This window comes from Amblyraja radiata, chromosome 20 (assembly GCF_010909765.2).
Source record: "Amblyraja radiata isolate CabotCenter1 chromosome 20, sAmbRad1.1.pri, whole genome shotgun sequence".
NCBI classification, from domain to species: Eukaryota; Metazoa; Chordata; class Chondrichthyes; order Rajiformes; family Rajidae; genus Amblyraja; species Amblyraja radiata.
In genome coordinates, this window is record NC_045975.1 from 3,582,338 (window position 1) to 3,596,928 (window position 14,591).

Here is a 14,591-nt window from a genome sequence, read left to right on the forward strand (position 1 = left end):
CAACTCGAAACGTCACCCATCCTCTTTCTCCACAGGTGCTGCCTGACCTGCTGAGTTGCTCCAGCACTTTGTGTATATCTGTGTGTATTGTGTCCATCTCCTGTTTAATCCAGAATCTCCAGTTCCTTTGTACATAGTAGATGGGTTATGTCTGGTTATATTATGCTAAGAGTCATAGCCCAAGCAATGGTATGAATATGTGAATAATTTCAATAACAGAGACTGTGGTAGGAATGGAACAACATCATCTAGATGCTGGTCAGGCCACATTTGGAATATTGCGAGCAATTTTGGGCACCATATCTGAGGAAGGATGTGCTGGCTCTGGAGAGGGTCCAGAGGAGGTTTACAAGAATGATCCCGGGAATGAGTGGGTTAACGTATGATGAACATTTGACAGCACTGGGCCTCTGCTCACTGGAGTTTAGAAGGGTGATGGGAAAACATAGAAACATAGAAATATAGAAACATAGAAACATAGAAACATAGAAAATAGGTGCAGGAGTAGGCCATTTGGCCCTTCAAGCCTGCACCGCCATTCAATATGATCATGGCTGATCATCCAACTCAGTATCCTGTACCAGCCTTCTCTCCATACCCCATGATCCCTTTAGCCACAAGGGCCACATCTAACTCCCTCTTAAATATAGCCAATGAACTGGCCTCAACCACATTCTGTGGCAGAAGATTCCAGAGATTCACCACTCTTTGTGTGAAAAATGTTTTTCTCATCTCGGTCCTAAAAGATTTCCCCCTTATCCTTAAACTGTGACCCCTTGTTCTGGACCTCATTGAAACATAGAGAATAGTGAAAGGCTTGGATGGAATGGTTGTGGAGAGGATGTTTCCAACTAGTGGGAGAATCTAGGACTAGAGGTCACAGCCTCAGAATTAATGGACGTTCTTTTAGGAAGGAGATGAGAAGGAGTTTTCTAAGTCAGGGGGTGGTGAATCTATGGAATACTTGGCCACAGAAGGCTGTGGAGGCCAAGTCAGTGGATATATTTAAGGGAGAGATAGATAGATTCTTGATTAGTGCGGGTGTCAGGGGTTATGGGGGAAAGGCAGGAGAATGGGGTGAGGAGGGAGAGATAGATCTTGATGGGTCGAATGGCCTAATTCTGTTCCTATCACTGAACATCTCCTGGCAATGGGAAAAATTGTCAGCTTCATCTTCCCAATATTGAAGGACATCTATCCCATCCAGCACTAGATGCTGAGCAGGTGGGAAGACAGAAAGAATAGGGGTGTTGAGATGAGCTGTTATGACATTGAGGTGGCATCATCAGCAGATACATGAAGACCAATACTGCAGATAATATTGATAATGACCGGCATATGGATGAGGGAACAGATGGTTTCCTTGATAGGGAGAACAGGTGAGGTCAGTGGACTCAAAGGAAAGGCCAAAATATCGAAGATAAACACAAAATGTTGGAGTAACTCAGCGGGACAGGCAGCATCTCTGGACAGAAGGAATGGGTGACGTTTCGGGTCGAGACTCTTCCCAGGACCGATAATATTGTCAGCTATGGCTTATTCTACAAGAATGCAGCTGAATAGTCTTGCTCCTGGCCAAGATAGATATAAAATGCTGGAGTAACTCAGCGGGACAAGCAGCATCTCTGGAGAGGTGGAATGGGTGACATTTCCCTTTTCCCTGACACTAGTCTGAATAAGGGTCTCGACCCGAAACATCACCCATTCCTTCTCCATTCCATTCCTCTCCAGAGATGCTGCCTGTCCCGCTGAGCTACTCCAGCATTTTGCGTCTACCTTCGGTTTAAACCAGCATCTGCAGTTCCTTCCTACACATTTTGTTTGCTCCTGCCCAACTTGATGATGTTGAAGAACTGTTGGTAGTGGGAAGATTTATCATGTAGGTCAAATGTCTCAGACTGGCTGAGAAGAGAGAAAATGAATGGTTTATCTTTGTCACAGTAATCTTGATTTGCGACTTTAATAAGAACCATTTAATGCTGAGGATGGGACCTATTAAAGGGAATCAAAGCTGGAGTTCCAAGAAAGATGGGCATAGATTCTGAGGGATAACAATGCAGGCCATTGGTGAAGGAAGGAAGAGTGGAAAAAACATTTCTGTAATCGATACTTTTTTTAGCTTAACTGTCCAGTGTATATTTATGTAAGTTGTTCAAATGATACATCTAAGTAAAATACATAGAAACATAGAAAATAGGTGCAGGAGTAGGCCATTCGGCCCTTCGAGCCTGCACCGCCATTCAATATGATCATGGCTGATCATCCAACGCAGTATCCTGTACCTGCCTTCTCTCCATACCCCCTGATCCTTTTAGCCACAAGGGCCACATCTAACTCCCTCTTAAATATAGCCAATGAACTGTGGCCTCAACTACCTTCTGTGGCAGAGAATTCCAGAGATTCACCACTCTCTGTGTGAAAAATGTTTTTCTCATCTCGGTCCTAAAGGATTTCCCCTTTTTCCTTAAGCTGTGACCCCTTGTCCTGGACTTCCCCAACATCGGGAACAATAGAACTGATATACTAAAATTATTTGGGTGAGGCAGCATCTATGGAGCGAAGGAATAGATGATGTTTCGGGTCGAGACCCTTCTACAGACTGAAGAAAACTACCCCTCACTACACTAAAGGTAGACAAAAATGCTGAAGAAACTCAGCGGGTGAGGCAGCAGTCTGAAGAAGGGTCTCAACCCAAAACGTCACCTATTTATCGCTCCATAGTTGCTGCCTTATCCGCTGAGTTTCTCCAGCATTTTTGTCTACCTTCGATTTTTCCAGCATCTGCAGTTATTTCTTATACATACTAAAATTATTTGGATATTTTACTATTATCTGCACTTTATTAAGCACTTTTAAGCTCCTGAATTGGGTGAGAGTTAAGTAATCCACACAGAACACGGATAAATATAAGATAGACCCAAAAAAGCTGAAGTAACACAGCGGGCCAGGCAGCATCTCTGGAGAAAAGGAATAGGTGACGTTTCGGGTCGAGACCCTTCTTCAGACTGCTGAAAATAAATATGGATATCAATATTTTGTTTAAGAAGGAACTGCAGATGCTGGAAAATCGAAGGTAGACAAAAATGCTGGAGAAACTCAGCGGGTGCAGCAGCATCTATGGAGCGAAGGAAATAGGCAACGTTTTGGGCCGAAACCCTGAAGGAAATAGGCAACGTTTCGGGCCGAAACCCTTCCGGGTTTCGGCCCGAAACGTTGCCTATTTCCTTCGCTCCATAGATGCTGCTGCACCAGCTGAGTTTCTCCAGCATTTTTGTCTACCTTAGATATCAATATTATCTGAATCAGATAAATATTCATATATATGCAACAATATAATATAGAACACAACATTAATGACTTTTCATAGATTGGGCATGTAATTTCCTGAACTTGTATAAGCAAATCAATCATCAGATGATTAAAAATAACACAAATCATTGTTTTTCCAATATATCTTTTTAATGGTAGTAAATTTGACCTCTCTTTTCTCATTGCTATGCTCTCTAGATGTACGTCGTATACCTGGAATCCAGATGTGACACCAGTCCACACTACTTCACCACATAGAACAGTAAAACCAATACATAATATTTGAAGATTATAGTACTCCAGAATATCATAATATTGAGAACACGATTTATTCTCAAAATTATAAAATACGGTTTTGGTCCAAAGTTATTTATTTTGTCATTATATTATCCAAAAAAGGAGCAAGCTGTAAAAACGAGTAAACAATGTCAGTGGAAAATATCAATACATTTATACCATTCATCTTTGTCCGAAATAGAGTGTTAACCGAAGATATTTTCCCACAATTGAGGTCTGTTCAGAACACATTAAATAAAAGTCTTCTGACCCAAAACGTCATTAATTTTTTTTTCCAGAGATGCTGCCTGACCCGCTGCGTTACTCCAGGATTTTGTGTCGATCTTCTAAAATGGTGTCAGGGGTTATGAGGAGAAGGCAGGAGAATGGGGTTGAGAGGGAAAGATAGATCAGCTGTGATTGAATGGCGGAATAGACACGATGGGCTGAATGGCCCTAATTCTGCTCCGAGATCTTATGATCATGAAAAAGAATGAAGACTGATTGGAGAATATGTATTACTTTAAATTACAAACTGCGGGAATGTTAACATGCCTGTAATTTTATGCTTTGAAACAAAATGTAACTGCTTATTTTATTATGGTTTCTTACTAAATAAATATGGATAAGACTCTAAATCAATTCATTGTCTGTGTTTCTATCCTATCTCCATTCCCCTTGTGAAAGACATCAAAATGACTTGGGGTTTTTCTCATTCTGATGATCTTGGGACGGACAAAATGATCTCAGCAATTCCTCGCATAATTCGAAAGAGAAAGTGGTATGGTGTTGTGGTTCAATATTCTTAAACAGACAAAAACGCAAATAAAATCAGTGAGCAAGCAGTACAATCTTTATTTCGCCAGGCGGGTGTGGTAAAACAGTATGCAGATTACAGACTATACAGAGTTCTCATCCCCACCCAAAGGGACAATGATCTCAGTACTTGTATATATATATACTCCAATAATCAATGATTCTGCAATACCTTACCTACAGAGCACAGTACAGCCTCTTGCTTCTTAAGATTGACAGCTTCTTAAGATTGACAGGTTCTTTTGACAGAGGCAGGATTAGCCATATATGGTTATATGAGAAGGCTATATTTCTTCAGAACGAGCATTTTGGTTTTTCCTACTTATGATGCACATTATAAGAACAAGGGACACCAAGAATCTGAATTCTCTCTCAATGTTTATATTATAGAGGAGACATTCATGAAGCTGTGCTTGTTATCTCGCTTATGTTATTGGAAAGGGAACATCATCAGTTTGTTAGTTTTGTTACTGAAAGAAAAGGTTAGTGCATTTTGCTGGCTTTGCAATGTAATCGGAGAAGGTGAAAGCTTGTCTTAGTTTCAGCTGAATCCATTTTGTAAGTTTAAATCTTTTTAACTTCCACAATGGAGTTGATGTAAATTTAAGGATGTTTAAAAATACACATGGTAGGAGACAGAGAAATTCCCATTTGATGATAAATACATTTTAAACGCATCGAAAAGAATAAAAAACAAGTATGGAACAGAGATCAAGAACAGTAGGCTAATATTATTAAGTGAATAGGAATCTGACCACGGGAGAATAAAGAGGAAAAAGATTGGACTTTATTGCCTATCATCACAGTGAGGAATGTGGGGAATCCACTGTGGTGGATGTTTATGTTAACCTTTATGCAGTTGTGTGTCTTGTTGCTTTTTTTTGGTAAGGCTTTACGGTAAATCGAATTTCACTGTAAATTAATTGGTACATGTGACAATAAACTGACCTTGAAACCTTGAAACCTTGAAAATTGGAGGTATTAGAAACTAAATAAAAGAATATAGTTGCCATACAATTGTTTCTTTTCAATATAAATGTTAAGATAGGAATAGCATTCTAGTTCTGAGCCAAGGTGATGATGATAAAACACTTAAAAAGTAGAATAATGTGTGTGGGATTGTAGGCAATTACATTTGGGACATTCGTATTTAATTCTAAGCCCAGGCAAGCTCAAGGTCTCGAAGTAATAGTCATACAATGACTAGTACTACATGGCTATATTTCCCCTGGGTGGAGAGGTATTGTTGATTATCCTTTTATAACCGGACTTTCTCTATAGTTTGATAATATATATTTTTTATAGTCCAATTCTCCTGTACACTGTCATGGCTGACTTATTATGCCACCTTGATAACATTAAGATCAACATCCATAAAATAAGTACCTCTCTCACAACAACATGCCAACTAATTTTGCATCAAACATGCATATTTCCTCTCCTGTCTTAAAATTATCCAGCTATTGTTTTGCAATGTGTCAACAAAAATATTCTGCAAAAATTAATTATTTCAGCCACATTGTATAAATGTCATCAAGTTGCCTTGATTTAATAGGAATCTGAGGGGTAATTTTTTCACACAAAGGGTGGTGGGTGTATGGAAGAAGCTGCCAGAGGAAGTAGATGAGGCTGGGACTATCCCAACACATAAGGGCCTGTCCCACTTTCACGACTTAATTCTTTCATCCCAACTATATTTTTACTCGTGGACATGTTTTATCGGGCTGGAAAAACGTCCCGGCTTACCTGATGCCACGAGTACCTATGGCTGGCATAACAAGCTACTACGATATATCTACGAATTCCTACCACGGACTTGTTACAAACATTCTGTGAGTTTGAATCAGGGGAAAACTCGGGAGAATTTGTGAATTACCTCGTGAATGTTGGGACAGGCCCTTCTAGAAGCAGTTAGACAGGTACATGGATAGGACAGGTTTGGAGGGATATGGACCAAATGCTGGCTGGTGGGACTCGTGGTGCTGGGACATGTTGGCTGGTGTGGGCAAGATGGGCTGAAGGGCCTGTTTCCACACTGTATCACTCTCTGACTCTATCTAGATTGGTTTCACTATTGTTAAGACAGGATTCAACAATAATTAATTTAAATTTACCAGATAAGTTGGGGAAAATAATTCTATGAGAATGCTAACTCAATGCTTGCATCAATAATTTAATTTTGTGGTCAGCAAAGCAAGAAACAGGTAAGAAAAAATAGTCTTTCCATTGGGAAGACAATAATACAGAAATTGACGAAAATTACAGAAATTATGAAGACCTTTTGAATTGCAGGACCAGAATAAAGAACTAGAGTTAGTACAATTTCTAATATTGAAACAGTTAACTCATCCACTTAGAAATTAATCTTCAATTAATTATTTACAACTATTTATGAATAGAAGCATGCATTTTGTGTACGTATTAGAGCACATGCATTAGTGCACATATATGTCTTGCAAATGTGTGCATTTAGCAGAGAGGATTTGGAGACCAATAACATTAAATGGTGGAATAGTAAATACAACTGTTCAATGTTGTCTGAAATGTCATCCTAATGCTTTAATGGAGAGGGTACCTTACCTTAAGTTATTTAATCATCAGTTTAAATATTATAGAGATTTGGTCTTAATGTCCGCATATAATTTCAGTATCTAAGTATTTTGATGTTTCTCAACAGAGGATTTGAAGTTCCCAAAATAAAATTGCTCAAAGTATTTCTTAAACTTTTTTGATTGTCTACTCAATTTTGATCTACTATTTTATGGATGGGTAGGTGGAATGAGCTGCCAGAGGAGGTGGTTGAGGCAAATACTATAGATAGCATTTAAAAGACATTTGGATGGTACATAGACAGGAAAGTTGTCCCCTTTAAGGTGAAGGGGAAACTATTTAATAGTCAATTGTCAAGTATAATATCTCATTTCTTGAAAGATCTTTGCAGATTATTATTTCAGGTGGTCCCATACTGAGACATTTTATTACCACCAAGGACTTTTGAGTTTTTAACTTAATCTGGCTGGAAGCATTTTAGTTCTTCATCCTCATTTCCTGAGCTAAACAAAGTCAATTTGGCGACCCTTCAGGCAAGGAACAACCTTTGGGGCACAAATGAATTCATTCTATTCAGGGTTTAGTCCTACATCTGGTTAAGATACTTTTATGACATGTTTTGTTTGCATAGGTTCATGGTTGCTTCATAGATGATCAAGCCACAACTTATTTCTTGTAGAGATAGCATAAGTATTATGGTTGGAAGTCCGACTGGAATGTTTTTTGCTAATCCCACTAGGACAATTGTCTGAAATGCCTGTGTTATATATTAGAGATCAGGGTATTAAACACTACAACCTCCAATAAGCCCCGAACTATATAGACTAGTATTGTTATTATTGCACTATTATTGTTTGTTTTCCACGTGTGCGTATGTGTGCATGTGTGTGTGTGCGCATCTATCTATCTATCTATCTATCTATCTATCTATCTATCTATCTATCTATCTATCTATCTATCTATCTATCTATCTATCTATCTATCTATCTGTCTATCTGTCTATCTGTCTATCTGTCTATCTGTCTACCTGTCTGTCTGTCTGTCTGTCTGTCTGTCTGTCTGTCTGTCTGTCTGTCTGTCTGTCTGTCTGTCTGTCTGTCTATCTGTCTATCTATCTATCTATGTCTGTCTATCTGTCTGTTCCCTCTCTCCTGACTAGTCTGAAGAAGGGCCTCGACCTGAAACGTCACCCATTCCTTCTCTCCAGAGACGCTGCCTGTCCCGCTGAGTCATTTTTGTGTCTCACGACGTATTTTCAACTTCTTCTGGCAAAGGTAAAGATGAAGGACTGTCAACATTTATGAATGAATCCTCTGCACACATTGGTGTGGTGTTGATATACACAAAGAACGGGTCATAGAAACATAGACAATAGGAGCGGGTGTAGGCCATTCGGCCAGCACCGCCATTCAATATGATCATGGCTGACCACCCAGTTTCAGTACCCCGTTCCTGCTTTCTCCCATATCCCTTGATTCCTTTTCCCAGGTAAGTTTTTGTTGCGTGCTAACCAGTCAATGGAAAGACTATACATCATTTCAATTGAGCCATTGAGCCAGTGTTATGTTGGGATCAGTTGGAATTTAAAAAAAAATATTACATTTAGCGCTATTTAAAATATTTACATTCCATTAATGCTGATTGATGGCCGGGAGGTTTTAATATGTTATTCGTTTCAGTTCCTTTGTTGTAATTAAGCGGGAAAGATCACACATTGTGGTGAAGGCTGTGCAGGAAGGAACTGCAGATGCTCGTTTACACCGAAGATAGACACAAAATGCTGGAGTAACTCAGCGGGACAGGCAGCATCTCTGGATAATAAATGTTAAAACGTATTTCCTTACTTCGAAGGCAATAATATTATATTAAATAGACGCATGCTGACTTGGATTGCATTTTCTGATTCTTTGCCGCAAGAACCGCGTTGGAAGGCAGCGATTGTAAGATGGTTAAGAAGGAACTGCAGATGCTGGAAAATCGAAGGTAGACGGTGTTTTGGTCACAATACAAAGTGAACAATGAAAGAATGTGTTTAGACATCTAGACTAGACGTTTTTAGACCTCGCTCGTCTAATGTGTAGGAAGGAACTGCAGATGCTGGTTTACACCGAAGATAGACACAAAATGCTGGAGTAACTCAGCGGGACAGGCAGCGTCTCTACATACACCATTCTCTCCAGAGATGCTGACTGTCCCGCTCAGTTACTCCAGCATTTTGGGTCTAAACACTGTATCCCTGACATTCGGAAATTTAAAGAATGTGCTTACAACGGCTGTGCACAAAATGAATCTTATTTATACCCTTGTACCTAATCATGTACCTGTATTTTTGCCGCTGTTCTTTGGATCCTAAATAACTGTTAATTATAAAGTTAACCGATTTTTATTTGGTAGAAAAAAATATCCACGTAATTCTTGTTTTGTTAAATAGATTAATAAAATACAAATAAAAATCCCCAGTAAATTTGTGGATAAACATGCCCGGATAGGTAACAGACGATGCTTTACACTTGCTACAGATGGTGAACCAACTGAGACATGTACGCCTATTTTGTCTTCGTTTTCATTTCCCAGTCTAACGATAATTGTAACGAGAGAAAATATATATATGTTCGGGCAAAAGACGCTTGCTCTGCCCACATCCGTGGTGGATGTAAAACAGTGTAGGAAGGAACTGCAGTTGCTGGTTTAAACCGAAGATAGACACAGAAAGCTGGAATAACTCAGCGGGACAGGCAGCATCTCTGGAGGGAAGGGATTGTTAAGGGGTTGGACACGCTAGAGGCAGGAAACATGTTCCCGATGTTGGGGGAGTCCAGAACCAGGGGCCATAGTTTAAGAATAAGGAGTAAGCCATTTAGAACGGAGACGAGGAAACACTTTTTCTTACAGAGAGTGGTGAGTCTTTGGAATTCTAAGCCTCAGAGGGCTGGTGGAGGCTGGTTCTCTGGATGCTTTCAAGAGAGAGCTAGATAGGCCTCTTAAAGATAGTGGAGTCAGGGGATATGGGGAGAAGGCAGGAACGGGGTACTGATTGTGGATGATCAGCCATGATCACATTGAATGGCGGTGCTGGCTCGAAGGGCCGAATGGCCTACTCCTGCACCTATTGTCTATTGTCTATTGAATCGGTGACAATTCGGGTCTAGATCCTTCTTCAGATGGAAATAGATTTGGCTCAAAATGTTGAGATGCATTGCCTCTAATATCTAATATCCAACATCTATAGGTGTTCTTCTAAAGATTGTAGGATTGTGATGGGGAAAAAAACGGCGGGACAGGCAGCATCTCTGGAGAGAAGGAATGGGTGACGTTCCAGACTGAGAGTTAGGGGAGAGGGAAACGAGAGGTGTAGAGAGATATAGAAGGAAAGAATGAAAAATATGCAAAAACAAGCAACGATGCAACAAATGTGGAAATCGAGACAAAAAGGAATCGTTTAAATAAAATAATAAAGTTGCAGGTTTTACTCGCCGAGTAATGACCACAACAAGCTGGCACTGAAACAAAAGATAGAAAAAAAATGCTGGAGTGGCTCAGCGGATGTGCCTGACCCGCTGAGTTACTCCAGCACTTTGTGTTCATCTTTGGTATAAACCAGCATCTGCAGTTCTTTGTTTCTACATTTTTTTCCACTGGAAACCTATTGTTACCGGTGCTAAACTCAGCGATTTCTGCGTCTCAGGAGGTAAATTTTAATGAACTCCATCGATATCCCATCGAGGGCAGACAATTCTGTACAATATTGTGCGAAGCGGTCTCCGCCAATGAAGAGAAACTCTCAATCGCCGCTTTTACCGCATGAAATAAATAATTTAGCCGTACTGCGAATGCAGCGAAGGTTCTCCCGAGCCCGAACCTTGTTAAAATGAAATCGTTAAAATTCTGACACGTGTTGTGTTATTCCCCACCAGGTTGACAACATTCCCAAGACTTGGCGTGCTTGTTTTGTTCAGATTACTCCACTACACGCGGCACGGGGGCGCAGCTGGTGGAGCTGTTGTCTCACAGGGCCAGAGACCAGGGTCCCGGGTTCGATCCTGTCTGTATTCATTTCTCTAACTTCAAGTAACCGTTGCATCCAACCTCTCTCCGTCAAAGCTGCCACAGCCAGACATCAAAACAGTTTTTATCCACGAGTAGTTGCTCCCTCTAACCTGCCCTATCCATGTACTTGTCTAAATGTTTCTTAAACGCTGCAATAGTCCCTGCCTCAACTACCTCCTCTGACAGCTCGTTCCATACACCCACCATCACTGTGTAAAAAAAAGCTACCCCCACTACACTTAAAGGTAGACTAAAATGCTGAAGAAACTCAGCGGGTGAGGCAGCAGTCTGAAGAAGGGTCTCGACCCGAAACGTCACCTATTTTCTTCGCTCCATAGATGCTGCCTCACCCGCTGAGTTTCTCCAGCATTTTTGTCTACCTTCGATTTTTCCAGCATCTGCATTATTTCTTAAACCTCACTACATTAAGACGTGGTGAGAATTTAAAATAACCTGGAACAAAAAAAAAACCTCATCGGCAATTGAAAAAGCGGAATTAAATATTATGTTGCAGAATGTCCTGCATCACATTCCAACAGGAACACGTTTAAATAATATTGGGATCTAACGTTTGCCTGTAGTGGTGGCCCAGCTTTAACAGATACATCCAAATATGTTCTGTAGACCGACACAAAATGCTGGAGTAACTCAGCGGGACAGGCAGCATCTCTGGAGAGAAGGAATGGGTGACGTTTCGGGGCGAGACTATTCGGGTCTGTCTGAAGAAGGGTCTCGACCCGAGACGTCACCCATTCCTCCCCTCCAGAGATGCTGCCTGTCCCGCTGAGTTGCTCCAGCATTTTGTGTCTATCTTCGGTGTAAACCAGCATCTACAGTCCCCTCTTACACAAGTATTTTCTGTATTTGATTGGGGAAAGGGAAACGAGAGAAATACGGTGGACTGTGATATAGAGAGATACAAAATAAATGGTTGATAGGTCTGACGTTAGCGACCTTACGTTCTATTTTTCGCTATATTTTCCACGTAGAATTGCGATATTCGTCTCGTAAGGCAACAGCCTCGCCGTTCGCACGCAATGTGTTGTTTTGCAGAATCCTGTAAACAGCAGACTCTACTGTTGTGAGCGTGTACACGGTAGACTGCGTGGTCGAGGGTTCTTCCCTCCTGTTCCCGAACACCTCCTCATACCATTGGGAGGGGGGGGGGGGGGGGGGCATTACATTATTTAATACGAATTAGTCGCATGAAATAAACACCGTGAAAAAAACCCCAACTCCTGTCCGCATTTCATTCAGGGTCTGCGCAAGAAAGAACTGCAGATGCTGGTTTAAAATCGACCCGAAACATCGCCCATTCCTTCTCTCCAGAGATGCTGCCTCACCCGCTGAGTTACTACAGCATTTTGTGTCCACCTTTCATTCGGGGTTATCGGGTTATGCACGAAAGGTAGATTTTTAAAGGTAGATTTCAATTTGAAGCCATTGGCTTGGATGACGATAGATCCCAAATGCTGGAGTAGCTCAGTGGGTACGGGCAGCATCTCTGGAGAGAAGGAATGGGTGACGTTTTGGGGTCGAGACCCTTCTTCAGAAATCACCCATTCCTTCTCTCCATGGATGCTGCCCGTCCCGCTGAGTTATTCCAGCATTTTGGATCTATCTTCATCCAAGCGAATGGCTTCAAATTGAAATCCAGCTTTAAAAGTCTACCTTTTTGTGTGTGTGTGTGTGTGTGTGTGTCTATCTTCGGTTTAAAACCAGCATCTGCAGTTCCTTCCTACGCTCGATTCTTCCTGCGAAGATTGGATCTTGTCGCAATGTCTCGTCTGACTGCAGTATGGACATCGGAACACGTCTCTCTGCAGCTGCTAAAGTATTGCACTCACGGCCCCGCGCGTTTGCAAACGGATTGAGCACTAGGCTGCTAGTATAGAAAAGTGAGATCGCTTCACACTGACTGGTTGAATCAGACGGGAGGGAGTGTGCGTGACTCGGATTAAGATGAACCCAGTCGAAAGCTCAGGGGATCCAATTAACAGGTTGCCTCCAACCCGCTGTGGACCGGGATATCAGCGGACTCCATGGAAACGCGTTCTCCACAACCTGCTACCCAGTTCCTCTCTCTACAAACTCAAACAACAATCCTTTCATCATCTCTTCAACCAAACTATATTGTGAACGTGAATCCTTAACCCTGTACAGAACCCAGGAGCGAAAATGATGCTTAAAGAATTGCACGGTTATTTCATTCTACAATCTTTAGCAATTTACAATCTTCTGCAATTTAAATAATGGCGGAATTATTTAATACTTGCAGAATTATTTTTCAATTGCTGAATTAATGGGAAAACAAACAAAAAAAACCAACAAAGAACGCGATATTGGAGACGAAATTACGATCAGTGATATTTTTGCAAAAAAAAATATATTATTAAAATATTAATTGCAACATATTTCTTTTCTTTTTATCAGTGTGAAGCAAAATGATCAGATCTCTAACGGTTTATCAGCGTTCCTATGTTTAAAACACAGAGGAAGGGCTGCGTTAATGGATTCACTGTTTGAAAAATAAAGGCGTATTCGATCTATGTTCAAAGAGTATGAATTCATTCAGACTGGATCCTAGGATCACGAGACATAGGACATAATGACATTCGGTCCATCGCGTCTGCTCCACCACTCGATAATGGCTGATTTAACTTTCCCTCTCAACCCCATTCTCCTGCCTTCTCTCCATAACCTTAGACACACTTTATTAACCAAGAATCTATCAATTCCCGCTTTAAAAATACCCAAACGACTCGGCTGCCGCTGCCGTGTGCGGCGATGAATTCCACAAATGCACCATCCCCTGGCTGAAGAAATTCCGCCTCATCTCCACTCTAAAGATACACCCTTTTATTCCGAGGCTGTGCCCTCTGGTCCTGGACTCTCGCAAACCGATTCTAAACAATGCGTGAAAAAAAAACTCGGGGGATGCGATGTAATTGTGAAAAAAACGCACCATTTGCACAGCTTTTGTTTTTTAAAAAAAACTGCATTCATTTTCCGTGCAATCATTTTTGTTCAAATGCCTGCATTGAAATAAATGTATTTACTCTACAAACTGGGTCACTGGTAAAAAACAGTCGCTAATTCCCGAAGACTGACACCGGGTTAAAATGTTAGTTACTGTGTCTGATTCCCAAGATTTTTGTTTTTATCTTGGCTGTACGTATGTGTATCCATTACATATACGTATATATACGCGCGCACACACACACACACACACACACACACACACACACACACACACACACACACACACACACACACACACACACACACACACACACACACACACACACACACACACACACACGATCTATATATATCTGTATTTGTGAGTGTGAGTGTGTGTGACTGAACATTTTTTTCTCTCTGGTTTACTATATTGTGTACAGTGTACTATGTTGTGCTGCTGTAAGTAAGACACTCATTGTTCTATCTGGGCCACATGACAATGAGACACTCTCGACTCTCGACTCTTGGAATCATTTTGTTACCTGTTCGCTGCCAATCGAGATGCGATATAACCTCCGGGAATCTGAGTCACGATATAACCCCAGAAAAACGACCCGTGGATCATCCCA

General features: G+C 41.0%; 1 protein-coding gene across 2 annotated transcripts in view; it reads right to left on the reverse strand.

Moving 5' to 3' along the window:
- The window catches only part of slc17a6 (solute carrier family 17 member 6), a 42,135-nt gene that overhangs the window by 23,204 nt on the left and 4,340 nt on the right, over positions 1 to 14,591 (reverse strand). For both annotated transcript variants that reach the window (XM_033038659.1, XM_033038658.1), the window contains one exon: positions 14,505 to 14,591. This exon is cut by the window's right edge and continues 32 nt beyond it. In XM_033038659.1, the coding sequence (XP_032894550.1) occupies positions 14,505 to 14,591 (87 nt within the window). The remainder of the gene's footprint in view (positions 1 to 14,504) is intronic.